The 25,359-nt window shown below is 37.7% G+C and overlaps 2 protein-coding genes across 2 annotated transcripts in view; both read right to left on the minus strand.

The window, feature by feature from the left end:
• LOC129456834 (Golgi-associated PDZ and coiled-coil motif-containing protein) lies at nucleotides 1–3,872 on the minus strand. The gene is made up of 7 exons (XM_055227185.1): nucleotides 3,741–3,872; nucleotides 1,549–1,785; nucleotides 1,302–1,391; nucleotides 1,156–1,233; nucleotides 589–867; nucleotides 429–521; nucleotides 1–227 (listed from the first exon to the last, which is right to left on the minus strand). Exons 1-7 carry the CDS (start codon nucleotides 3,870–3,872, stop codon nucleotides 75–77), a joined length of 1,062 nt encoding a protein of 353 aa, XP_055083160.1. The 3' UTR covers nucleotides 1–74.
• The window catches only part of lrrc1 (leucine rich repeat containing 1), a 25,640-nt gene continuing 3,079 nt past the window's right edge, over nucleotides 2,799–25,359 (minus strand). The window contains exons 2-14 of the mRNA XM_033979543.2: nucleotides 22,265–22,382; nucleotides 21,737–21,815; nucleotides 19,973–20,062; nucleotides 16,371–16,427; nucleotides 15,999–16,062; nucleotides 15,112–15,186; nucleotides 14,860–15,004; nucleotides 13,614–13,732; nucleotides 12,807–12,890; nucleotides 9,311–9,426; nucleotides 8,119–8,291; nucleotides 4,827–4,966; nucleotides 2,799–4,069 (exon numbers count right to left, since the gene is read on the minus strand). Coding sequence (XP_033835434.1) covers nucleotides 3,902–4,069; nucleotides 4,827–4,966; nucleotides 8,119–8,291; nucleotides 9,311–9,426; nucleotides 12,807–12,890; nucleotides 13,614–13,732; nucleotides 14,860–15,004; nucleotides 15,112–15,186; nucleotides 15,999–16,062; nucleotides 16,371–16,427; nucleotides 19,973–20,062; nucleotides 21,737–21,815; nucleotides 22,265–22,382 — 1,428 coding nt within the window. The 3' untranslated portion in view covers nucleotides 2,799–3,901. The remainder of the gene's footprint in view (nucleotides 4,070–4,826; nucleotides 4,967–8,118; nucleotides 8,292–9,310; nucleotides 9,427–12,806; nucleotides 12,891–13,613; nucleotides 13,733–14,859; nucleotides 15,005–15,111; nucleotides 15,187–15,998; nucleotides 16,063–16,370; nucleotides 16,428–19,972; nucleotides 20,063–21,736; nucleotides 21,816–22,264; nucleotides 22,383–25,359) is intronic.

A 25,359-nucleotide genomic window follows, 5' to 3' on the forward strand; every position in this document is an offset into this window, starting at 1 on the left:
ATGTTCTTTTTCTAACTATGACATCAGTGACAGGGGCCATTGATCGTGGTCCTTGTAGGAGACTCTGGCTGCGGTCAACGAGGGTAAAAAGCGCTGTCGAAACAGTCAGAGACGCGCTCCCTGTCACAAATGTCAAAGGCAAACGGCTGCTCTGTGCCCGGGCTCCGTGTCAGCAGCTCTACATCTTCATCTGACGTGGAGGGATGAGTGAGGATGATCCGCGGGATCTGCAGGTAATTACCACCACCAGCAGCAGCAGCACCACCGTCACCACCACCACCCGCAGCAGCAGCACAGGAACACAGGGACAGAGAAGTAACATAAAAGAGAGAAATGCATCAGCCTACAGTTGAAATATGTAAACTAAAATAACCTCAGGTCATTCATGAATGGCACGATACTATTAAAGATGAAGGAAATGATCTTACGAGCATCGTGTGTTTGTCCTCCAGGGGTGAATCTTCATTAGTTGGAGGTTCTTTCTTTCTTTCAGATAAACTTATGTCTTTTTTCAAATCAACCTAATAAAAAATGTATGTTATTGACTGATTGTCAGTGGGCCTATGTCCTTTCAGATAAACTACCCACCATTCCGTTTCCATTACAGACCAGAGCCTCGATCTTGTTGGACAAACAGCTGCGCGTGCCGTGCGTACTGCGCGCGCTGTGCGCTTTATGCGGTTTACCCCCTTTGCCCAGGGCTTCCTGGCGGTTTAACTGTTTACCCGTGTTGACCTGTACATCCAGAGCCTCTTCCCGGGGGGTCAGCGGGTCTCTGAGCACCTTGATCCGGATGGAGCTCCCAGCATTCCTCAGGGCGCTGACCGCGTGCTGGTGGGTGGCCTCGTGCATGCTGAGTCCGTTGACCTGAGGGACGTTGACATTATAACATTAGCCCCCTGGTCAGTATGTAACAGGAGTAAAATATCCACTCTCTGCTGCACTGGGAAGAAGAAGATTTGTTTTTCTCTTTCAGTTGTTTTAGTTTAGATTCATCGGTGCTGATAAATGTTGTGTTATTGTGTCCTCTATAGGCCACACGGGGAACTACAGGACACACAGTACTGAAGTTTTTCTTTCACACAAATTCAAGTATTTACAAAGATTTTTCATTCAAGAATATGAGCTCAAGGACATGATGATTATATGCCATACCTCGAGGAGTCGGTCTCCAACCTGGACCCCTGCCTTTTCTGAGGCACCTCCTTTTGTCACTCTGGAGATAAAAATGGCCTGAAAATAGCAGTTCAATGCTTATTGTATGATTGCACCATTTGAGACTAACATTTAAAAACTCTTACTTCATCCTGTTGTTTGTAGGGCAAAGAGCCTTTTCCACCAGCAATGCTAATCCCCAAACTACCCCTCTGGCCATTCACTCGGATCTGTAACTAAGACAGAATTAATCTGACAAACAGAATCAGACCACATAAGTCATAATTGACAGATATATTACCAAAAGGCAGTTTACTTTATTATTATTATTTTAATGTTTTGTTGTTTTTTTGTTTTTTTGCTGAATTCCTTGAAAGAATCAACTAATTTTACTTTCAGTGGTCCTTGTGGGATGTCCCATAACAGGGTTTGTTCTGGAGCTGGGACAGGTCTGGGTTGTCTTCTGATGGGACAAAGGTTTTTGTGAAGAAGGGGTTCTCCACAGGTATTGGGGCCCACGTTTAGAGCAGTATGCTTCTGAAATATTCTGTCCACTTGGGTCTCTCCTCGGTGATGATGGACGAACAGCTCTGGGAGGGCATCTGGCTCAGGCCATGGGCCCACTCCATCCTGGTGAGACACATTGTGCAGGCTTTACCACAGGCCTTAGTGAAACGAATGAAGATATTTGTTAAATGAGATATCTTCCTGTAGGACTGGTGGGTCCTGGAGCAGTTCTTTAAGACTCCTGGCTGCTCCAGCATATAAACATAAAACATTTGGTTTTGTTCAAAGAAATAAAAACATGTTACTAAAGTAAACCTTGATGCCCTAAATAATAAAGGTAGGTACTATACAATTACGCAGGTATTCTATTGTTCACGTGACTAAGGCAGGGACATCTTGAGCCTAATTTCCTGTCTTAGAGTCAGAGTGATTATGAGAGACAGGAGTCTGCAGACTACACTCCTGAGCAGCAGCTAAATGAGCCTCGAGCCTGTGTGTGATTTGTGCTGCATGTAAATGTCTGGTACAATTTGTCTGCTCGTATCAACAGACAGACACAGACTGACCACGAAGGGACTGAGGCGTTACACAATGTGAATGTGCCGTTATGATGCTCAATGAAACGCCCCTGACATATTGATGATATGCCAAAGGAGACCAAGGCTTTTACAAGATACTGCAACAAATCTTTACAGCAACTAATAATGTTCTCATGTCGTATGACCTACATTGCTTGTGTGTTAGGGACTGGATATATCTTCTCTCTGAGAAGCACACATCTTAACAAACCCATTAAAAAAAACATTGTTGTAAGGATTAACACAGAAAAAATGCACCACTCCCTTCATAATGTACTGACCACAATTATTCAAATAATCATATGGAGAAGTGATTAAGAGGATTAAATAATTTTAAAAAGCACTGCGTCTTTACAAATACACAAGCATGCATCATACATGCAGGGTGTAAACAGGAAGCTGCATGCTGCTCAGGTCCATCACAACATGTTCACACTTGTTACAGTCATATTACACATTACACAAGTCCATTTCAGAGACTTCTGTTTAAAAGTTGTTGTATTTTGCTAAAATTATCTATTTGCCATAGTTCATATAATGAAACTAAAGAGACCAATGTTTAGTGTTGCACTTATTTTATTAATCAGTGGTTAAAAGTCATTCCAGCCTCCAGGCCTATGCCTTTTGGAGAGCCATTTTGTGCAGTTTGATCAGACAATAATTCAAATCATTAAAAGCCAACATTTGAACCAAAGAGTAAAGTCACTTTGCATTGGATTTAAAACAAAATTACAATAGATGTACCATATAAAAGAATAAGGTTTGTGAAACACTGAGAAGTGCTTTGAAGTGAAACTTCTAAGAACGGCATTTGAAAAGGATGCCACAGTTGCAGGTACGAGTCTCCTACCAGGCCCCAAAACTCACATTAGTCATTTATACAGTACGTATCAAAAGAGAAAGAAACGTTTTTGGCATTTTCTGAGAAACCCTCTGTAAAGCAGACATTTAATAGTCATTAGTTTGCAGCACTTAAGTCCAATTACCAAATCTATTTAACATGGAAATAAATGTAGATAAAGGGTGTTCAAGGCAAATAATAATCAACTGCAAATGCATTCAATAACTTTTTGTTCCTTAGTTTGATTTGAAGAGACAAGTACCAAGTTAAAAAAAAAACTTAAAATCTTAAAATGATTAAGAAATTTGCTATACATTTTATTTACATCTGAGCTGCCAAAAAGTATAAAAGTTTTGATATTCACAAAGACTATACAATAATCAGTAGGTTCAATAAACTCCTGCCTTAATATTTGCCCCAAATGTATTCACCCAGTGTTTAAAAATAGATATAAAACATTTAAGAAAGTTTGACCATATTAAAAAGATACGTAATAGTGCAACTATCTAATTAAATTTAATAAAAGAGGCATTTTAAAAGTAAAATCTTTAAAAATATACTTTTTTTTAAATCTTTGTGCAGACTGTTGCTGTGGACATGATTTAAATAGGAAGGCACGGCTGAGTCAAAGACAGGACTGGAGCCTGGGGAGGGCTTACAGGCGTCCCGGGTCGTTCAGGGGGGTACAGGCCACACCGGGGGGTCAGAGGGTGCATGGGAGGGGGGCAGGAGGGGCAGGACGGGCATGAGGGGCAGGACGGGCAGGATGGGGGTTGTAGTGGCTGGTGCATGATGACACAGGAGGTCTCTGAGGTAACGTTCACACAGATGTAGTTGTAGTTACTCTGTCCGCTGCAGCGTTATTGACCTCGTTTTTGTTGGAGTCCAGACTTTTGGCAGCGTTCAGGTCGTTGCGCAGGTTCTCAGCGGCTTTCTTCATGGTTTTGAGCTCTCCGGGGTGAGGCGTGGCCCGGCGGAGGAGTGTTCCCTAAAACAGTGCACAGGTTTCAATTGGACAAATATTCACGTAATATGAAAGGTCCAATTCTGACTCATCCACAGTAACTGCCACTTAAATATTTCCTTCTAACCGATAACTAGGTGCTCATTTCATTAATCCTCTACAACTGCAATTATGCTTTGTGAATGCGCAATATTAAGGTGTAGTGAGTAATTTTTTTTTCTGGTGCAGACAACACCTGCTCGTGTGTTTCATAATATTAGGCATGTCCCGATAATTACTATTCAGACTTATCGTTTAGTGTAGGTTAGATGGAACAATATTTTTTGTGGGTACTTTTTCTTTGCGCTCTTAGGAAATTTGGGTTATTTTTTGGCTATATTATGAGATTTTAAGCTGTAGAAGGTTGAATTAATAATTTCTATGAGTCATTACAGATGTAAACTAAGTACTAAAGTGTTTCATTCTGCCATTTTTTAAATTGCAAATATTGTATATTTAGTTTTTGTGGTTTAAATATGCTCTTAATGTGTCAGTGGCATAAATGAGTTTCAATACTATTTATTGTTTGTCTATATTTATTTCAGCAATATATCCTACTGCAAATTGTGCTATTATGACAGGCCTACACAGTACCGCATTACACTGATTAATTCCATAATTGTTTATTGCTAAGTTTATAGTTGTTAAATGCTTGTCTGTAATGGTACTAATGCAAAGTTAGGGTTTTCATACTCAAGAGAAAGTATATAAACATGTGGTTATATCATATGAACATTCAAACCTTGTCATCATCTTCATCCTCATCATCGTCCAGGAAGTGGATGGCACTGGTTCGGTTCACGGCCTTAGTGTCCCACGTGTCATCTGCCATGTCATTCACCAGACTCTCCAGGGCTCCACAGCGGGCCAAGTTATCAGAGCCTGCGCGGTGCAAAACATCATTACATTTTTACTCAGCAACACTTTATTTCTGTTCAAAGTTAGGATTAGGATCAATACAGTATATAGTTGTTTTTTGTTTTCTTCCACTACACAACACATGCATAAATGAGTGCTGCGATATTACAGCATAACTAGATCCCATGAGAGCCTGAAACTGCCAGATCACAGTTTCAAATCCCAGCTTAGTCACAAGCTTACAGCTACACAATCGTCCCTCCCCCAACCCAACCCCCAACCCAAGCCCCAACCGCCACACATGACATGACCAGCAGTCGCATGCCCTCTTCTAGCACAGCATCACAGAAAGGATGGAATATTTAGGTTAAATGCTCAAGGCAATCAAACAGAGATTCACTGATATGTTATTTTTGGCTGATGCAGATACAGTTTGTTTATGAATCAGAGCAACTAATAACTATTTTTTTTAATATATAATGTTCCCCAAATTATGACTTGAAATTGTTACAAACTTATCCACAACCCTATTTCACTACAAACCCATAGAAGAGCATTGAAGTCACATTTGTGTTGTGTCCTATATTACACAAACTAACTCTGGTGAGATTTAAGCCGTGTTCTAATGTTGTTACCTCATCAAAAAAAAATACCTGGAGTTGTGTTTTGTTTCATTCACACATGTTTGAGTAATCCTTTATTATTAGTCTGTGTACGTCTCCAAAGCTCAAAATGCTCCATTCCACCTTGTGATGTAATGAAGTGGTTGTTTTCTAGTTAACAGCTACAGTTTACTTTTAGTTCAATAAAGACTGGCAACTGCAGGGCTGAAATTATCCAAATGATTCTAGTGAACGTGTATGAAGTTTGTTTCACAGTTCTCCACTCTAGGTATGTTTGTGATAAGGAAACATTATAACAGAAAACAGCGTAATATGGGCCCTTTAAGTGTTCAAATAAAGTGGGTCTATATTAAATTTAAAAAGTCAAGCTATTTTCATGTTTATTTTTATTCTATACACAAAATAAGTCAGCAGGGAAAAGTATGCGGTTGTTGCAACATTGGTAAACCTCTGATACACCTCTATATCCAGTAGGCAAGCTTTTAATGGCAGCAGGCCAGACAGCGCTAAGCCTCTTTAGCCGTCCAATCGGGTGCTTTTCTGAAAAACATCACCAAGGAGGGCCTCAAGGCACTGCAGAGGCTGTGATTAGGTCTGGGAGCTGTGATCGCTCATAATCGGGCTGCGGGAGGTACAAGCTGTGCCTCCCCGAGCAGATCATGTGATAATGTCATCAAAACCATGGGCCACTGAATACTGAAGGACGACACTTGGTCTGACGGGAAATATTACTCAAATGTCAAAGAGCTTGCGCACAGACACCTCTATGAAATCCAATATGCTATGCCAGAGGGACACTTCCAACTACTCTATGATGCATTACTCTAGTGGGATTTCTGTATAACCCAGTCACAGGGTTAAACAGTGTGCCTGGATGGGTTGTGTCAGGACTGTAATGGTGCAAATCAATATTTACCTCAGAGCACAAAAATGGTAATAATGGTAAATAGTGACATTTTTATACAGCTATTTTCCACCTTCAAGGCACTCAAAGCGCTTTACATCAAGGAACCACTCACCCATTCAAACACACATTCATACATCAGTGTACACAGACACTGGGGGCGAAGTGGGTTAGGTGTCTTGCCCGAGGACACAAAGACAGTGTTCGCTTGTGGGAGCTGGAAAAACACCGCCAACCTGTGGGTCAGTGGACCTGACTGCTCTACCAGTGATGTTTATGTTGAGAGCGGAAGTCAAGCCGCCAACCTATGGAGGAATGGACAAACGCTCTACCAACTGAGCTACTGTCATCCAACGAAAAACTAATAAACACTATTGAAAAAATTTCAAATCTGGGCTCAAAATCTCCACAAACTGCATCTGGAGATTGACAGGTCATGGGTTGACACAGTCTACAAAACACCAAGGCACCTGTAATGCCATAGATTTTATCAGAGTGTCAATTATAGTGGAAACCATGTAGTTCTGCAGTGGCCACAGTGGGAGGCTGAAGTAGATAAGAAAGAGGAATGTAAACAGTAAACACATGGCCAATGAACAAGTCTGGGGACTGATACCAAAATAGAAATATAAAGTTTGTAAAGGTTTTATATCATAAGTCGTACATCAAATGGTACATGTCCAGAGGTGAAGTCAGTTATTCTAAAAACAAAAGGTCAATATGATCTTTTGTGTTTACCTCAGAGCTGACACCTTTTGTTCTTGTAACTGTTCATGTGTTGTTGTTAGTTTAACTGCCATAAACTGTATAAATAAATGGACATATCTAACCTGCTGGCCGGCTTCCAAACTGCTATGTTTCAGAAGACATCACAACATTCTATAGGCCAACAATATTTCATACAAATGGAGGGCAGCTAAAATTAATATTGTTCAAATACAGATTTATGTTGTAATGCAGTGAGTTCCTGGGTTGATAATAGAAATGATCAGGTTCAACATGTGAATTTACCGTTTGACTATTTCATGGCAAAGTACAATGTAATCAATAGGATTACATTGTACTCATCTTGAATATGACGATCCCAGATGGGGGAATCTGAAAACCACCAATAGGAAGTGAGCATGGGCACATTTCTGGCTTCATCCACTCTGATTCACTTTCTGTTGAGAAACTGTCACCCCTCTCTGTCATTTTGGTCTTAAAAGGTTTCTATTAACCCGCTCTACATGATCCTGGTATTTTTATTTCAATTCCAAATAAGGAACTCGGCTCCAAATTGGCCCCTATAACTGCCAACCCACGATTAGCTTCATTTGACTGGAGCTGAACGCTAGGGGTGACTCCACACTCCCTTAGTTCACTTCTTTATACGGTCTGTGATAACTGCTTTTGTATGTAACACTTAGTTGCTATGCCGACAAATTGATATGAAGGTTGAGACTCCTGTTGTTTTGCTCGTTTGGCGTGGGTTACTGCCTACAGCAGCCCTTGTGTTCAGAAAACAAACAACCAGAAAAAATGTCACGTTTCCTTACACCAGAACGCTACAATATTTTGCTCAAAAGTGCATCGGGGAGGTGTTGAAAACGAATGTCTCGGTTATCTTTATAATAATGGAATGTGACAGTGCAACCATAAAAGTGTACCTTTATGGTCGTAGTCCAGAGGCTGTTGGGGCAATAGCACACAGGTGAGCACTTTCTCTCCGCTCTCTGGGTCCTTGTCAGTCTGAAACGTGAGCAGCGGCTGGGACTGGTTTTCCGACAACCACAGCGCCTTTAGCTGTAGCGTGATCAGCGACAGTGGTAAGTGAGCGAGCCTGTGAACATAGTGAATGAATTGGGAGAAAAATATATACAATAGTGAGAAATCAGCAGCACGAGTTTAATTTTGAAGACCACGTGTTAAGGAAAAGAAGCTTCTGTTTGTTTTGACAAGGAGGAGCCAGTTTTTCCACAGTCTGAGGTGAAATGTTTATGTCAGAGTCAGTCAAAAGTTCAACTTTATTGACAGACGTGACAGATGGTCTTCAGAGCAAAACCAAAAGTATACTGGGAGGACTATTGGGATTTTGTGGTTAGGGTTAAAGTTGACTTCCTATGTTAAAGATTATTCTGGCAATGAATAATCACAATTACACAAAAAATAATAATAATCATGAGAATTCTAGGAGTAAAAATAAGAATATTCTAATCATAATCCCAAAAGCTACACCGAAATGTGAAGGCCTTTTCTGTGATATGACCTAATACTATAATTCACGTTTGATTTCATAAAGCCGGACACATACAACCAGAATGGTGAGAGAGAATTAAGATTTCACAGATTTCGGTCAGGGTGTCAACTAATTATTCAGATTATTTGCAATTATTCTTTTTCTTGCATTTTCATTTTATTGTGACATCCCTGTTATGTTGTAATTTTTATATATAGCGACTTTCCACCTTCAAGACCTTCAAAGCTCATTCACATGCACATTTGAAGATGAGGTGAGTTAAGTGTCTTGCCCAAGGACGCAATGGCTGTATTCATCAGTGAGAGCTGGAATCGCACTGCCAACCTGGGGGTCAGCAGCGGATCTGGCTATTTTACCAGTGATGTTTATGTCGAGAGCTACTGTCACTCCAGTAATTGTGATAATTATCTTTGCGTGTAATAAAATAAAAACAAACAAATCTGTGTTGTAATGATTGCATATAATATTTGACCACATACACATCGTAACCACAGTATATTAACCATTTACTCCACTGTAATGTGTCCCAAAGACATACAAATCAAGGCTCACTATTCTCATTACTTAAATAGACGACTTGTAGATTAAATTATGGATCATACCTATTTCCGGACACATCCAGCACATGCAGCTCTGTGGCTTGTGACAGTTCGGACGGTATTCTTGCGAGTCTGTTCTCTCTCACGCAAAATACATTTAGGGCACTGCATCCCCCAATCTGAAAAACACAAGATTATAGTTATGCACAAGTTAAGAATGGCCTCTTTAAACAATAGTGGGACCGAATCCAGAAACATATGGCCACTTTGCCCCAGAACTGATGGTCTGGATGGCAGAGCTGTAAAAATGTCAATGCGATGTGGCAGAGTAATTAGGAACAATTAGGCCTAGTGAATAACACCCCTATAGACTATGTGCTTTGTTCAAACAGCCGTAATAATGATGCCGAGCTAAAGGAGAGAACGGCCAGACAGAGGGGGAATCCTAATTATAACTTTGTTTTAGGTTTTAATTCATTTTATCAATTATGTAATTGTATATATGCTAATTTAATTAATTCTCTAAATGCAGGCCGTACAACACGAGATAAACCTCTAATTCACATTTTAGGTCAGTCTTTTAAGGTAGGCCTATGACAATAATTACTATATTGACTTGTCTTTTAATTAATGATAACTGGAATAATTATTTTTTTTCCTGCTCTATGATGAGATTTGAGCTGTGGAAAGTTGGCTCGTTAAGTGTTTTTTCCAGGGAGAACTCCTACTTTTGGGTTATTGTGTCTATATTTTCAAGTCTATATCAGCAAAATATGACTTCAACAAATTTTATCATGACAAGCCTATTTTAAGCTATTACTAAACTTAAAACGTATGTCTTGGTATGTCTAAAAACCACTTGTCACTACTGTAAATGACTGGTCACTATGTTTTCTGTTAAAGAAAAGCTATTATTAAACTGTTGTCTAATAAAATCGAAAAGCAAATTTGTCAACCTTGTAAACCAAAGGGAGAAAAGGGAGAGACTGGTGTCGAGGTTTGTGTATAATTACGTTAATCAGATGATGGATGTGAATAAATAAATAATTTCTGATCATAATTAACAAATTGAAATGTGATGGTTTTATACTTGCAAATGTAATCAAAACCTTGCTGGTGAGAAATTTGCTGCAAAAACATACAAAAAAAAAACAGAACAAAAGAGCCTTGCGTTGGCTTCAATCACAACATAAATGAAAGCTGGAAATGGGTTGTCAACAACTAATAATCAAATCGATAGCATCCATTAGCATGAACCAATGGTCAAGTGACTCTGCGAGGCACGGATCAATACAAACACAGGCTTACAACATGATTGCGGGGATGTCATGCCACTGTGATTTGAGAAAGTATTAGATCCATTATGTTTGCAGTCCAAGTGTGTTCAACTGTTATTTTTGCCCCGACACCATCCTCATCACATCGTAAGACACAGGGCCATTGTGTGAGCTGTAAGGAGCCTTTCAGATCAGGGCCTGCCTTTACTAACACAGACAAGAGGCTGCACAAGACCCCCACGACACACTCAGAGATGGACAGACTGTACTATAGCAATAATTGCACGCATTGTGAAAGCATTACACGTACAACTGTACAAATGGTTGGCTAATAACTGTAAAGAAACAAATGTGGGGGAAGCAACTACACTGGACACATTTCCTCAGTCGATATGATATCAGATATTTGTGTTTGTAGCTGATAACCAGTGGTGGAAGAAGTACTCAATTTTGTTAGTTAAGTAAAAATACAGATAAAGGGGTAAAAGTATCAGATGAGAAAGTCTACTTAGGTAAAAGTATAATAAAGTATAAAGTAAGTATATAAAGTAAAGAGGTATAGTATAAAGTATTTCGTGCAGATTTTGAGGTCTTACGAAGCTTCAAATGTATTGATTTTGATAAAGATTTGCACTGATTTCTTTAAAAAATAGAAACAATTGAATCAATAGTTTTTTTTTCTAGCTGTTTTTATTTGTAAATTTATGTTTGCTCAAACTACGAACATGTGAAAAATAAATCAGGTTTGTCAGCAGTTCTAAAACCATAATAAAAATACTTTTACTTCACTACATTTGAGAGCAGGTATCAGTACTTTCTTCTCCACTATATCTTTTAACTGAACTGAAAAGTAAAAGTAAAAAGAATCCATGTTAAATTGACTTCAGTGCCTGCAAAGTACAGATACCTAAAATTTGTACTTCAGTCAGTACTTTACTCCTTGTACTTCGTTATGTTCAACCACTTCCGATAACTGACATTTGCAGGTATCAATATCAAGATAAAATTCATGCCCAGTTCCTTTATGTAGAGCCGCAGTAATAAAGTTCATATAATTTCTTGTACTTTTCTGATTGTGCAAACATTCAGCCACCTGTTAAGCTTCACTGTCCTTCTACTTCCATAAGAAAAAATAATAAATCCTTGGCTCCATATATTTGAGAACGAATACCACCAGTATGTACCGTAATTTAGGAATGAACAATATCTGTGCAAATATCGATAATCATATTCTTTTCTTGCAATTTCAGATAATACTACAGACATGTTAGTGTGAGACAGGCCTCTACTTTGACAATGTTTAAATCCAGGCTCAAAATGATTCTGTTTAGCTGTGCATACGACTAAAAGGTTTTTATTCTGCACTTTTTCCTTTTAATTTTATGATGATTATTTATGATGATTATGTATGTTTTGATTTGTTTGTATTGTTTTTTTTGTCTTTCTTATTCTGTAAAGCACTTTGAATTAATTTGTGTACGGATTGTGCTATACAAATAAACTTGCCTTGCCTGACGGGGATAAATACTCAGACACATTCTACAACAACAGAAACATTGCCTGTTTTATTTAGTAGGAGTATATTACCAGGACATGCGTAATTATTTTCTGTCAAAAGATTAATATTTAATTTTTATCAGGATGCGTCAGCAATACAGCGTTATCTCCTTCAGTATAATAAAACAGGGAGTAGTGGTGGTGAAGGAATGTGGGTTGAGTCACTTATAGGTGTTGAAATACAAGAACCAGCATACATTTGGGCTGGTTTCAGTTCTCTTCTCTCAGTCAGCACATGATGTTGTTATTTTGATTTGCTTCTCATACTTGTCTCTGTATTTTAGGACATCCTTCCAACACATCTTATTATTTGGAATAGGATTTTTTTTTTAGAACCAGACAAAAAGCTTTCTGTTGCAATCTAAAAATGCCTAATGGTTATTTATAGTAACACTGTACATCTAAATTATTGTAATTATTGTGACCTTTTGATACAGTTATCGCCATGAATACAATAAAATTTTATATATAACTGAAAAGAAAGCTTAAACAAAGCACTTCATTTATGTTCTAATGGAAGACGGGGGTGATTTAATAAGTTTTGTGCTTCCCACTCCTTTTCAAGCTTAAATAAGAAAAATATGTGACAAGTGTACTGGATAAATGTGTTCATTAATCATCTCGAAATAAATGAAATAAATGAAATGAAGTAAGTTAAATTAAATTATATGAAAATTTCAACAAAAATATGATTACCAAACACGAAAGTTACACAAAACACTCACCTCTTTAGGCAACGTCGTGAGCTGGTTTCGGTCACAGTTGAAGTTAGAAAGATGTTTTAATTTTCCAATACTTCTAGGCAAACTCTGCAAAAGAGAAAGGGTCATATTTAATTTGCTATCCAAGTTTAGACACATGACAACACACCCTTTAATAATGCTCTAAATCAAATGATAGCACAGCTCGCAATTTTCACAGCGAGAATCAAGAATGCACTTTTTATCCTGGGTGTGGTGACGCAGATGGTTATGAGAAGCACATAACCAATGTCCACATATGGATAAATGAATATACTGACTATATAGAGCAATGTTAAAGTAGACTTATTATGAAAAATAGGCTTTTAACCATGTTATAGTTGTTTCGCCTTTCTCATTTACCCTCTTGAAGTTGTTTTTGAAGTGATTTGTGCACGTTTGAGCAATCTTTAATCGCTTATCTTCAAGATGCCTCTTTTTCACTGCCAGTGGCACACGCCCATTGCTCTGTACTTACTTAATTTGTTCTTCAGTTTTATTTTCTTAATCGATAATACATGTGGGGTTAGGCAGCATCACATAGTCATTTTGGTACAAATGAAAAAAAAAATCTGCTAGTGTGAGCTGCAGCAATCCAAAGGAGGGATTCACGGCTCTTTGTTGTGATGATGTTTATGCCAGCGGACTTGTTTATTTTATTAACTCGTTTTAGATGACTATTGTGATTTAAAATTAGCAAATTATATTGATCCACGGGTGACTCTGATTATAACAATATTGCAGACACAAGCACAATAGGTCTTGTTTAAAGTCAGTTCAGTAATACTTCACCTGTATCTGGTTTTCAGTGAGGACGAGTTCTGTTAGGGCTTCACAGTTACCAATACTCTCTGGAAGATACGTTAGCCGATTCTGATCTGCTTTTAAAATTGAAAGTTTGCGTAGCTTTCCTGAAAACACAAAACATAAGAAATCAATCAGTACAAGTACAGAGGTGAGGCAATGTCGTCGTATATTCCCCACACCTATGCAAAGGACAAGATACACAAGTATTCAGTTCAGACACATTTTAAGTTGTATACAAAACCTGTATAAAAGCTGTGGTAATCTAGCTATAAAATGTGGTCCTTGTCAACTTTCTCAAATCATTAAGCTTGCTTGTTTTAAGATTGCTTGTTTTTCCTAATTCTAATCCATCAAAGACAACATGTTCTAATTAACTTGAAGCTGCACTAAGTCACTTTAATAGAGGCTCTGGCACCAGCTCGTCTCTATGGAGAGGTTTGACTTTGCTTGGCATATTCTGCAGTATGGCATCAACCCTATCCTTTTCCCACGTGGACAAGCAGGTGACTCAACCAACCCCAGTTACAGGTTGGATCTGTGGAGAGGCAAGACTGCTTATAGTGTTATTTAAGTTATTTTGAGCAATAATTACATACATTATTAAAGGTCCTATATTATGCAAAATTGATTCTTGTGATCTTTAAGCCATGTTATACTGTTGTCCCCTCATCACAAACATAGCTGGAGTTCTGTTTTGTTTCTTTCACACATGTTTTATTAGTCTGTTTACATCTCCAAACCTCACAATGCTCTATTCCACTTTGTGATGTCATGCAGTGGTAGTTTTCACGTTAACAGCAACCTTTCACCTTTTGTTCAATAGAAATTGGCAGTTACAGGGCTGAAATAATTAAAATTATTCTAATGAGGGTGTACGAAGTTTAAAAACACAGTGGAGCACTTCCTGTATTACCACATGACATCACGAGGTGGAGCAGAGTGTTTTCTCAGCCTAAATATACAGGATTTGTGTCTTAAATATGTGTGAATAAAACAAAACACAACTCCAGGTATGTTTTTGATGAGGAAACATAACATAGATCAGAAAATAGCGCAATACGAGCTCTTTAAACAAATACAGACATTAGGACAAGCAGGTGTCAGACCCTCCACGAGAACAGTTACATGAAGCGCCTCTATTTAACCATGTTGTCAGTGGTCGTAATGTTTTAGCCGATCGACTGGTGTATTAAATATATATGCAGATAATGTTTTTGCATCATCATCTTACCCAGGCTTTCCGGTAAAGCTTCAATGAGGTTCTGAGACACCAGTAGATCACAGAGGGACTGTAATCCTCCGAGCTCCTCTGGGAGACGCTCTAGTTTGTTTTCTGATACATCCAGACACAACAGACTCTTCATACTGCCCATTTCCTAAGATGAAAACAGAGATGCTGATTTGACCACAACCGCATTTAAACCAAGTAAACATTTATAGAATATATGCAAAACCTCAACATATAAACAGTGACTGGACTTACAGCAGGTATTTCTGCCAACTGGTTTCCATCAAGCCACAGGTCTTTTAGACTCACAAGACAGCCTATTGTGCCCGGCTGAGGGGGAGACAGAAAGAAGAAATTGAAGGAATGGGCTTTGAAAGACACAATGAACACTGTACATACTCAGCAGCTCAACAATGCAGAGAAACAGGACCTACAGAGAGTACCACGGGGAAGCCTCCGAGCAGATATACCCATATTCACGACAGACGCATTGTAATAGTACAGTCATTAGTTAAAATGTGCAGACTTGAACTCAAACTATGCATTTTCTAGTTCAGGGTGTATAGATTAGTAATGATTTATTTTTACTCTATTGATAAAATTGTGAGAGATGACTTCTAGAAACCTGCACGAGCCTTTAGAATGAAAAGCATTCAAATGTATTTCAAACTGTGCATATAGGGATGTCAAAACTGTTCAGTTAATCAATAATTATAGTGATTCAGGTCAATATAATCATGAGAACTAAAACATCATAACTGCGGCAAAAACGTAACCCAAATATAAAATACAAACCAACAAACAAAGCACAATTAACTGCAATAAAATCCAAATCGTAATTTTCACTGGGGCAATTTTTATCATTTTAAAACATGACAAAACTCAATATATTCTTACTATTCTTTGCCCAAAATTAAGCAGCACTACTCTGTTTTTTTAAGCATTAAGTGTGTATGCCAGTGGAACATTGTCCTTAGTTAGACCCCTCACTAAGCTCACATCAGATAGTCATCCTCCCATCTGTGTGATAAAGGAGGGAAGCTGTGCCCAAGCTCTACATGAGACAGCGGGGACAAGGAAATGACCAGATCTTTATTACGCATGCACATTTTGGTGTTTAAACAAGTATAAACAAAACCCACCAAACTGTACAATTCATTATTGCCTAAATCAAGTTCTTCAAGTCTCTGAAGTTGAGATAGAGACCTGTGGATGGCAAAGAAAATAGAAATATTAGTTAGTCTAGGCATGTAAAAAGACATATGATTGACTCAGTATTGTGACAGATACTATTTTGAACTATTACGTACTTTTTTTTAAACAACAGAATGTAAATCTTAACACAAAACGAAAGCCATTTAAATGTTTTCATGAAGTCTTCTATCATTTTTAATATAGATCAAGATTATTGTTCTATATACAGAGATAAATGGCTTGAAGACATGCGGTGCTCAACCTTCAAAATGCAATAATATGTGATTCTAGTCAAAGATACAGAGACTAGTGATACTTACTCTGGGAGGAATGTCAGCAGATTTTCTCTCAGCTCTAGTGATATCAGGTTGAAAAGGCTGAAAAAGTAATATCAGGTTAAAAACAGATCTTAGGATATAAACTGACAGGTAATGATGGCAATTCAAATATTTACTTCTGAAATGAAAGTAGAAAATAAAAGTGCAGCAGACAACTTTTAAATCAGATATATCAGGCACAGGAAGTACTTTGGCGATGACAGTCTTATCTGAGCAGTAAAATCAAAGTCACATAAACAACTCAAGCCTCAAATGAAGAGCAAAACATCTAAATAGTCTTCGCAGAGCAAAGTACAGCGTTATCTTCTCACAATGGAAAGTTTCATAACAGCTTCTGGAAGTCAACGGTAACAGCACGTACAAGTGCATAACCTACTAAATTTTTTGGACTCTTTAATGATTTGAGAATGTTGACAAGGACTACTTTTTTTTTTAGCTCTTATACAGTTATTATAGAAAAGATCATATTGTGTTTGAACTGAATACTGTACATACTGTTCTTTGCAAAGGTGTGGTGAATTAAAATAGATCTAAAAGCTTTAAACTTTTGTTTTTTTTTAACCCTTGCTCAAAGAAATCCTATTCTACAGTTTGACACCAGGTTCTAATCAAGACAGAGCCCTATTATACAATATAATAATGTACTGGCCAATTTAGGATTAAAACTATTTTATGATCTATGTTATAATGTTGTTTCGTCATCAAAAACAGACCTGGAGTTGTGTTTTGTTTCATTCACACATGCTTAACACACAAACCCTGCATATTTAGGGTCTCTCTCGGACAGAAAACACCCTGTTCCACCTCGTGATGTTACATGGCAATACAGGAAGTGCTATACTTTGCTTTAAACTTTATACACCCTCATTAGAATCATTTCAGCTCTGAAAATTGTTCATCTCTACTGAACAAAAAGGTAAAAGGTAGCTGTTAACTTGAAAACTAGTTTCTAGCTTCATGACATCGTAAAAGAGCATGTTGAGCGTTTGAGATGTAGACAGACGAATAATGTATGGTTACTCAAACGTGTGTGAATGAAACAAAAACAAAACACAATGCCAGGTATGTTTTGAGTGAGGCAACAGCATTCTAAGATGGCTTAAAACTCACAAGAGTCAATTTTACATAATATAGGGCCTTTAACGTATATCTGGACATTGATTTCATTCATAATTCCACACGATTGACAAGTTAAAGCCGAAATACAGTATAAAATGTAAAAAAAAATACATTCAATAGGTTTACATGTAGAGAATGAAAGAATTTTACTTTGAACTACACAACACATCCTTCTAGTACTTCGCTGCAGTAGTGACCGTGTATGACTCAGATCTCCCCTACTCAATCACCGGTGGTGAGTATTTCTTGAATGGACGCCTGACCCTTGACTGTCGAATGAGAGCTTGCTAATCCTCGTCGTAGAGCGTTTTTTTCATTCAGCGGCGGATCACACACAGACATGAGATTATGAGACGACCTCATCTCTCCGCTTTCGACAAGGGACCTCGTCATGAGCGAAGCAGCGAAAACAACAAACCAGCTCAAACACAAGCAGGCAAAATGTGATAATACTGATGTAATTAACCCCAGTGCATCCATCTAATTCAAATCTGTGCCGCCATGGCTTTCATTACTTTGTTCTGATGGACAGCAGGCCTCAGCTCCCCGTCTGCTTTAAGCCAGAACATATGTGGGCCAAATGTCGTACCAACAGAGAGAGAGTGCGAGGAGATGTGAGTGCTCTTTTGACCTTAAGCTCAGTGGGTTAAAAATACATCTTGGTACAGTTTTTTTTCGTACAAGTCTGCAACTGTCTCAGTGTTTAAGACTGTAATGTTACTATGCAGTTTTATATGTTTTAGGTCATTGTTGTCAGGTTTGGTTTGGTTTGGTTTTCATGAAAGGTGTGAAAACCTTAAAAGAAAATGCAATAAATATGTCAATACTTGATTTGACGATGGACTTAACTGGAAAAATGTCCAATTTAATCATGGTCAGATCCTCTCACTCTTTAACGCAGTTTAAGACTAGACTGAAAACCCACCTCCTCTCCCTGGCATTTAACACAAGCCAAACAGGATATCTTGGAGTTTTTTTGTTTTTTCCGTATGTTTTGTATTATCTGTGTATTTGTCTTTTATTAACTTTTAATGTGAAGCACTTTGGACAGCTGAAGTTGTTTTAAATACACTATATAAATAAAACTGAATGAATTGTAAGACTATACATAAACAGGTTTCAGTATTGGGACAAAACTACAAGCAAATATCAGGCTAACTAAACCAGGACAAGCTTGAGGCATCAGTTCAAAGTACTTTCCTCTGGAGATCAGTTATGTTGGTTTATGTCACAATAATGCCATTGAAGCGTCTGTATCAAAACCCAGATATTGTGTAAGCGCCTCGCCCCACGTCTAGATCACAGAGAAAATGCTGTTTATGTGAAAACAATCCCTTTACTTGGGTGTGATCGAATACCGTAAACTGCACTAGCACTAGCAAATAAAAGTATATTTTTGATATATTTGTGGATTATTCAACAAGTCTTCGTTTTGACAAGAAAAAAGGGCCTTGATGCATTTCCCAAGTGAGGGGTTAAGCAACATCTCCAACTTTATGGCAATAGTAATGCAAGACGAGGCAAATCCCCAACACAGAGCGTAAAATACAGTAAAAGAGCTGTGAACTTTTTGCTGCTAAGCACTTTGGCCAGCTGAAGTGGATTTAAATATGCTATATAACTAATCTTGAACTGAAATGACTTAAAGTTATGAGTTTCTTTTCCATGTCCATGTCAATATTTAATACATATTTGATCCATGATGCGAGCTGGAACATTTTATCCTCATGCCTCAAATTTGAACAACAACTTCCAACACGCTGACCCCACTGTACTGCTGAAACAATATCTCTGCCCCAAAAGCAAATACTTCAGATATTAAACTAATTACAACAGGAGAGCACAAGTGAAATGACGACCTCAATAAATGAAGTTTAACTCTTCATAACTGAGGATTAGATTATGTCTAGGGAGATTTTTAGCCTTTATTAGAAAAAGACTGTTGGAGTTGCAGTCAGGTCACAGACACGCTGGTATGTGCTCAAAAGCAAACATACGGAGAGGGAGCGTGTAAAATACTGCATGGATATAGGCAAATATTGAATTAAAGTGTATTTCATTCTCTTTACAATATAAAACTTTTACAGTTCAATACATACGGTCAACTGTCACATTTTTATATAGCGCTTTTCCACGTTCAAGGCACTCAAAGCACTTTACATCATGGAACCACTCAGCCCACATCACCCCTAGTGTCTGCGTACACTGGTGTATGATTGTGTGAGTGTATTGTCCAAGGACACAGCAACGGCATTTGTCTATGGGAGCTAGAATTGCACCGCCAACCTGTGAGTCAGTGGATGTGAACACTTCGGATTCGAACTGCCAACCTTCCACCAGCTCAAATTTCACTCTTAAAATGTTACTATATTCTTTCAACTATTTTACCACATTAATTCCCAATTTGAGACACCAAACCTGTGTTAGATGATTCATATTTAACATTGAAACACCTTGGTACTTACTTTCCAATGTTTTCTGGAAGGACCTGCAGTGAAATATCGTTGATGGAAAGGCATGTGAGATTCCTGAGCTCTGGAAAGCTTTCGGGTAATCTGGTGAAACAAGACGGAGGTCACCCACAAGTGCACAACATGTTTGCATTCAACACTAAATAACACACTATTTAAACTGGACGTCCATCATTTCAGATCTGATGTCACTTTATGTCGCTTTAATAAGATGTAAAACCTGTGCAACGTTTCTGATATATTGTCCAGCTCCAGTTAGACACCCAAAGATACGTTAATGTTTTGCCTGGAATGTTAAATACTATTGCGTTAAGTGGAGAAGCAGGAGGTTACTGCAGAGAGGCTTGCTCACAGTAAGAATGCATATAACACTTGTAATTGTTTAAAATGTAGTAATATGAAACATTCCAGACAAAGCCACAGCATCTCTATGGACGCACACGAGCAGGTGGCATAGAAAAAGTTATAAAAAGTGACATAGTGCACCTTTAAAGAAGATATGTGCTTGTGTCTGCTATATAATTGTAAGCTATGACACTCGTGGATCATTATGTGTAATTTGCACATTGTAAATCGCAATATTCATCTAAAATGACTTAATTAAAGAAATGAGTTTGCTCCCAGAAGCTGAGGTAATCATAAACGTCATCACAATAAAGAGCCGTGAAGCCCTGTCGGTAGCTGCACATCACACTAGCGAGTAGCGGATTTTTTTCATTTGTATCAATATGACTACGCAACGCTGCAGAATCCTACATGTATCACTGATTAAAAAGTAAAATTAGAGAACAAAGTGCACAAATCACTCCAAAAATAACTTCGAGAGGGTAAATGAGAAGGGGAAACAACTATACCATGGTAAAAAATTCTGAAAAGTCAATTTTTAACATGTTGTACCATTTGTTTTAGCACTAATAGTTAGAGCAAGAATTTACCACTGTTCAGGCAATAAAAGCTCTGATAAGCTAAAAGTGTAGGTTCATTGGCAGTGCCCTTTACCCTTTGTAAAGAAATGTCTTATGGCTCTATTAGAAACAAATGGTTAACTTGTATGTGAACATAAAATGGGACAACAGACCAAGCGGGTTTTTGTTTTGGCTCATCTGCATTCTGACGCTTCTGGCCTAGTTCTGCCTGAATGTGCATAATAGGGAGATAATGCTTTTATTCAATTACAATGACAAGCCAAGACTCAGATCCAGACAGTTATTAGCTACGAGTGCATTGTTTTATGTGGTCACGTTGCAAAAAGCTATTGTGAAAGTTTTGAGTTTTGAGTTCATTTAGTTTTTCTGAAATTTCTACTTATGCACGAGGACGAAGATCAAAAAACAACATACCCCAGTCCTATTTATATGCAAATCTAAAACTGTTCAATCAACAAAATAACTCATTATTAGTAACATCATAATACACCAAATGTTGTTTAGAAAACTCCTGAATCTAAACAGTTATTTACGAATATTTGGATGTATTAAGTCTTGTTTCAGATCAGAGTACTTTCACAACGGACAAAACAATGTCTGTGTAATCCCTCAGTCATCCAGGTATGATCCATAGGAAAAGAAAAGTTCAGATAAATATAAGGTTGTGTCTACTAGTGATCTGACCAGAAGAAGCTGCTTGGGTGAGCAGCGAAACATCTTCACTCCTACAACTTTTTTCCCAGTTGACAGATTGGAATTTTTCTTTTACAATGGACAAAACATTCACCGCAGTATTATAATCCATTTACGAATAAAATGAATGTATAGTTACCTTGTTAACGGGTTCCCACTGAAATCTGCTACTTGTAGAGCTTTACAATATCCAATGCTCTCTGGTAATTCCATAATATCTGCATGAGAAAAGAAACAAAGTAGAAAATACAATGAAACTTAAAGGCACATAGTAAGAAGTTACAAGTAATCAACATGTGACAGTATCTACTATCTAAGGATCTGAAGTTCATAGGCACATTACAGTTGGGTGAAGACAAAAAGAGCCTGTGTGTGCACTGAGTTTGACCCGCTCCATGATAAATGAGGCTTCGCACCAGACACTATCTTCAAGAGCATGCTCTGAGGCACATGGAGACGTACTACTGTGTCCAAGCCAATGAGTTCAAGGTAACACAAGAAGCATAGGACCCAATGCCTAATGTATGTAATCATCTTTTTCATGGTTTCATAGTTGTCTTTGCTCAGGATTAGTGCAGGTCTGTCAAATGTGCAAATGTAAACACACTCTTTGCCTGTCAGTCAAAAAGAACATGTGTTTTAAATAAGGAGTCTTTTTTTTTCGTACCATTTCTAGAAACGTCCAGTTCAACGAGCTGCATGAAGTTGGCGATTTCTGGGGGAAGTCTCTGGATCTCATTGTCACTGAGGCCAAGTTTTCGAAGGTTGACCAACTGGAAGAAAGGCTGGAAAAAGAAGAAAATTCATACATTATTTTACAAGAATGCAACATGACAACAAAAAGGCATCATGATAATCACTACATCAACTGATTGTTCAATATATGAAAGCAGGAATAATATTTTTTAGGGGGTCAGTATTTATGGTGTGTTCTTTTCTTTGCACTACTGGGAAATTTTTGGTTATTTTTTTGGCTTTACGATAAGATTTAAGTCATAAAAAGTTGAATGAATAACTTCTATGACTCATTACAGATGCTAAATAAGTGTTTCATTCTGCTGTTTATTATCTGCAGCTCATGATTTTTTACAATTTTACAGATTTGGAACAGTTTTTCTGGTTTAAATCTGCTCTCGTGTTACTGTGTCAGTGTGTCAGTCAACAATATATCAAACTTCGCAATATGTTATTGTGACAGGCGTAAGTATATAGTCTAAAATGTCTTTCAAAAGGTGATTGTTCTAGACATCAGCTTCAGATAAGAATCAGACAAGTAGTTCAATGTGAAGCAAGATGGATCACAGCTGGGTAGAAGCAAATGTTTCAAATAAAAAAAAGAGTGAGTCCAAGTATTTCCAGTCTATCTAATAAAATAAATTAATAAATAAATGCAGTGGTCAGTGGTTAGGGAGCATAATGAAACCTGCCCTCATCTCTGAATAATTTACACCACATGTTTAGTCCTGTAAAAATGACAAAAGGCCATAAGGTGTAATTACGTACTGCATAATTAACACCTATTCTAACTATAATATTAAACAAGAAAAACGAAAAAAAAAAAAAAAAAAAAACAACGGACGGGCCACACCACATGGCAAAGCTCCCATTTAAACCTGTCTGTTTTGACTATTTATTGCCAATATCTTTTTATAATGGGTGCCTTATAAATAACCGTCCAGGAGTCCAAAAGTCAAACTCCACCCTTCAACAAAACGCCTGGGTAATTCTAAAGACATAAAACCGTTCAAACAGCCATCTTAATCCGCCATCTCACCGAGCAAACAAACATGGGATCTATAGAAGGCATTATCTCCGGCTTTTGAAGCGTAATCCCAGTCATTTCACTATCGCGTTTCCATGGTTCATAAAGTCAGGCGCTGGTTGGACTAATTGCAATGGTGGATGAAGTACTCAATTTGTTACTTAAGTACAGATACAGAGGTAAAAAGTTACTCAGGTAAAAGTATCACATAAAACAAATCTACTTGAGAAAAGCATTCACCTACCTACTAAAAATGTACTTTAAGAGTAAAAAGTAAAAGTATTTCACACAGATCTTGATAAAGGGTTGTAAATGTAGTGATAATAATAACAAATTATTTACCAGATTTTGGTCAAAAGTAACAATACAACTTAGTATTTATTTTTGTTTGCTCAAACCCAAAGCTTGAACATAGTAGAAATAACTTCAAATCATATGAAAATCACTTTTTACTTTTCAGTCCAGTTAAAAACGTAGTGTAGTAGAAAGTACAGATACCTTTTCTCAAATGTGGTGAAGTAAAAGTAAAAAGTATCCACTGTAAAACTGACTTAAGTAGAGTACGGTTATCCAAGTACAGCACTACTTTTACTTCGTTACCTTCCACCACTGACTAATTGACATCACACCCCACCAGTAATTAATTCTAAATCAGTTTGCGGTGCTTACATGGTGCCTTATAATTTGCTGCAAATATTTTACATGCTTAAACATAAACTCAAATAAAGTCCAGAGGAATCTCCACATCTCACACCTTTTTACCATCGATATCAAAACAGGAAGTAAATACACCCTTAACTCTCCTCTAGCCGGTTTCTTGCAAATGACATGGTTGGTTGTGGCAGAGAAAACACATCATCGTAATTGATTCTGATCGCGTATCTAATCTAGGTTTTGCCAAAAGCTGAATTGCACTGCGCACACATTGACACCAAACCAGTTCTTCCTGTTGGTATCTCCGCTCCACGCCCCGACCAGCTACCCATGTGTGACACCAAACCACACGGCCTTAGTTAAGAATACATTAACTCCACTCCTAACTCCTGAGTAAATGTTTGAATGCTTCGCGTCTACTGCAGTTTGCTGGGGGATAAGAGGTTGTTTTGTAGGATTAGAAAGAACATTACAGGTAGAAACAAGTGCTTTTCAAACAAATGGTACAGTTGGTGGCAGTGGATTTTCTAAAGAGATTTCTGGTGTGTAAGAATGTCTTATTGGCCGGGGTTAAGTCTGTGGCTTGGTTCTTGTTAGTGCCTGATTTTAAAGTTGTTTCATTCTGGTTTCAAACTAGTTCAGGCCATGACTTTCTGGTGGCATTTATTAACACCTAATTTTTTTCCTCGGGGCAGACCTAGGTAGTGATTTCCGCTATTTTAATACAATCAAAATGCAAATCTGCCATTCAGAAGGCCACATGGCACATCAAAACCAGAAAACACAATAATATAATAGCATTATTCTATTTTTTTTACATGAACCTCTTTGTAACTGCTTTGTCTAACCACAAACTTCCTCCAGCAGGAGTTCATTCATGTGAGGCTTCCTGTCTGGGTCCGGATATTACCACTTTTATCCGAGTGATGAACACCTCAGCTGTGGCCTCTTACTTGATTATCTCCTTATTTACAATAATAACAGGAAAGAATTTAAGAAGAGTTCAACGGCAATCCATAAAGAAGAAACGTTTATGTCTTTATCTATAGGCTAAGTGTTTAGAGTCAATGTGGAAGAGCAGAGAAGTACATTAATCATCAAGGTTAGGAATGGACTGAAAGAAGATGATACTGAAATCTGGAGTCCCGATTATCATGGCCAAAATAATTGCGATTAAAGATTATATCATGGTAATTTCTAATGTTGCTGACAGTTTCTAAAATGCGATGGATATGAATAATGATCATTTTATTATTATGAGTAGTTCTAGTTATCGTTCTACCCTTTTTATCATGATAAACGATATTATGGTTTAGTGTCCCAACCCTAAAAGCAGCAAATAACAC

This window comes from Periophthalmus magnuspinnatus, chromosome 15 (genome assembly GCF_009829125.3).
Source record: "Periophthalmus magnuspinnatus isolate fPerMag1 chromosome 15, fPerMag1.2.pri, whole genome shotgun sequence".
Lineage (NCBI taxonomy): Eukaryota > Metazoa > Chordata > Actinopteri > Gobiiformes > Gobiidae > Periophthalmus > Periophthalmus magnuspinnatus.

Excerpts from the sequence above, each read along its gene's own strand:
- LOC129456834 (XM_055227185.1), bottom strand. The coding sequence starts at position 3,872 with ATGCACCAGCCACTACAACCCCCATCCTGCCCGTCCTGCCCCTCATGC. Across the intron at positions 1,786-3,740 it reads CTGAACGACCCGGGACGCCT|GATGGAGTGGGCCCATGGCC; the intron begins GTAAGCCCTCCC and ends GTGTCTCACCAG. Across the intron at positions 1,234-1,301 it reads CCTACAAACAACAGGATGAA|GCCATTTTTATCTCCAGAGT; the intron begins GTAAGAGTTTTT and ends TGCTATTTTCAG.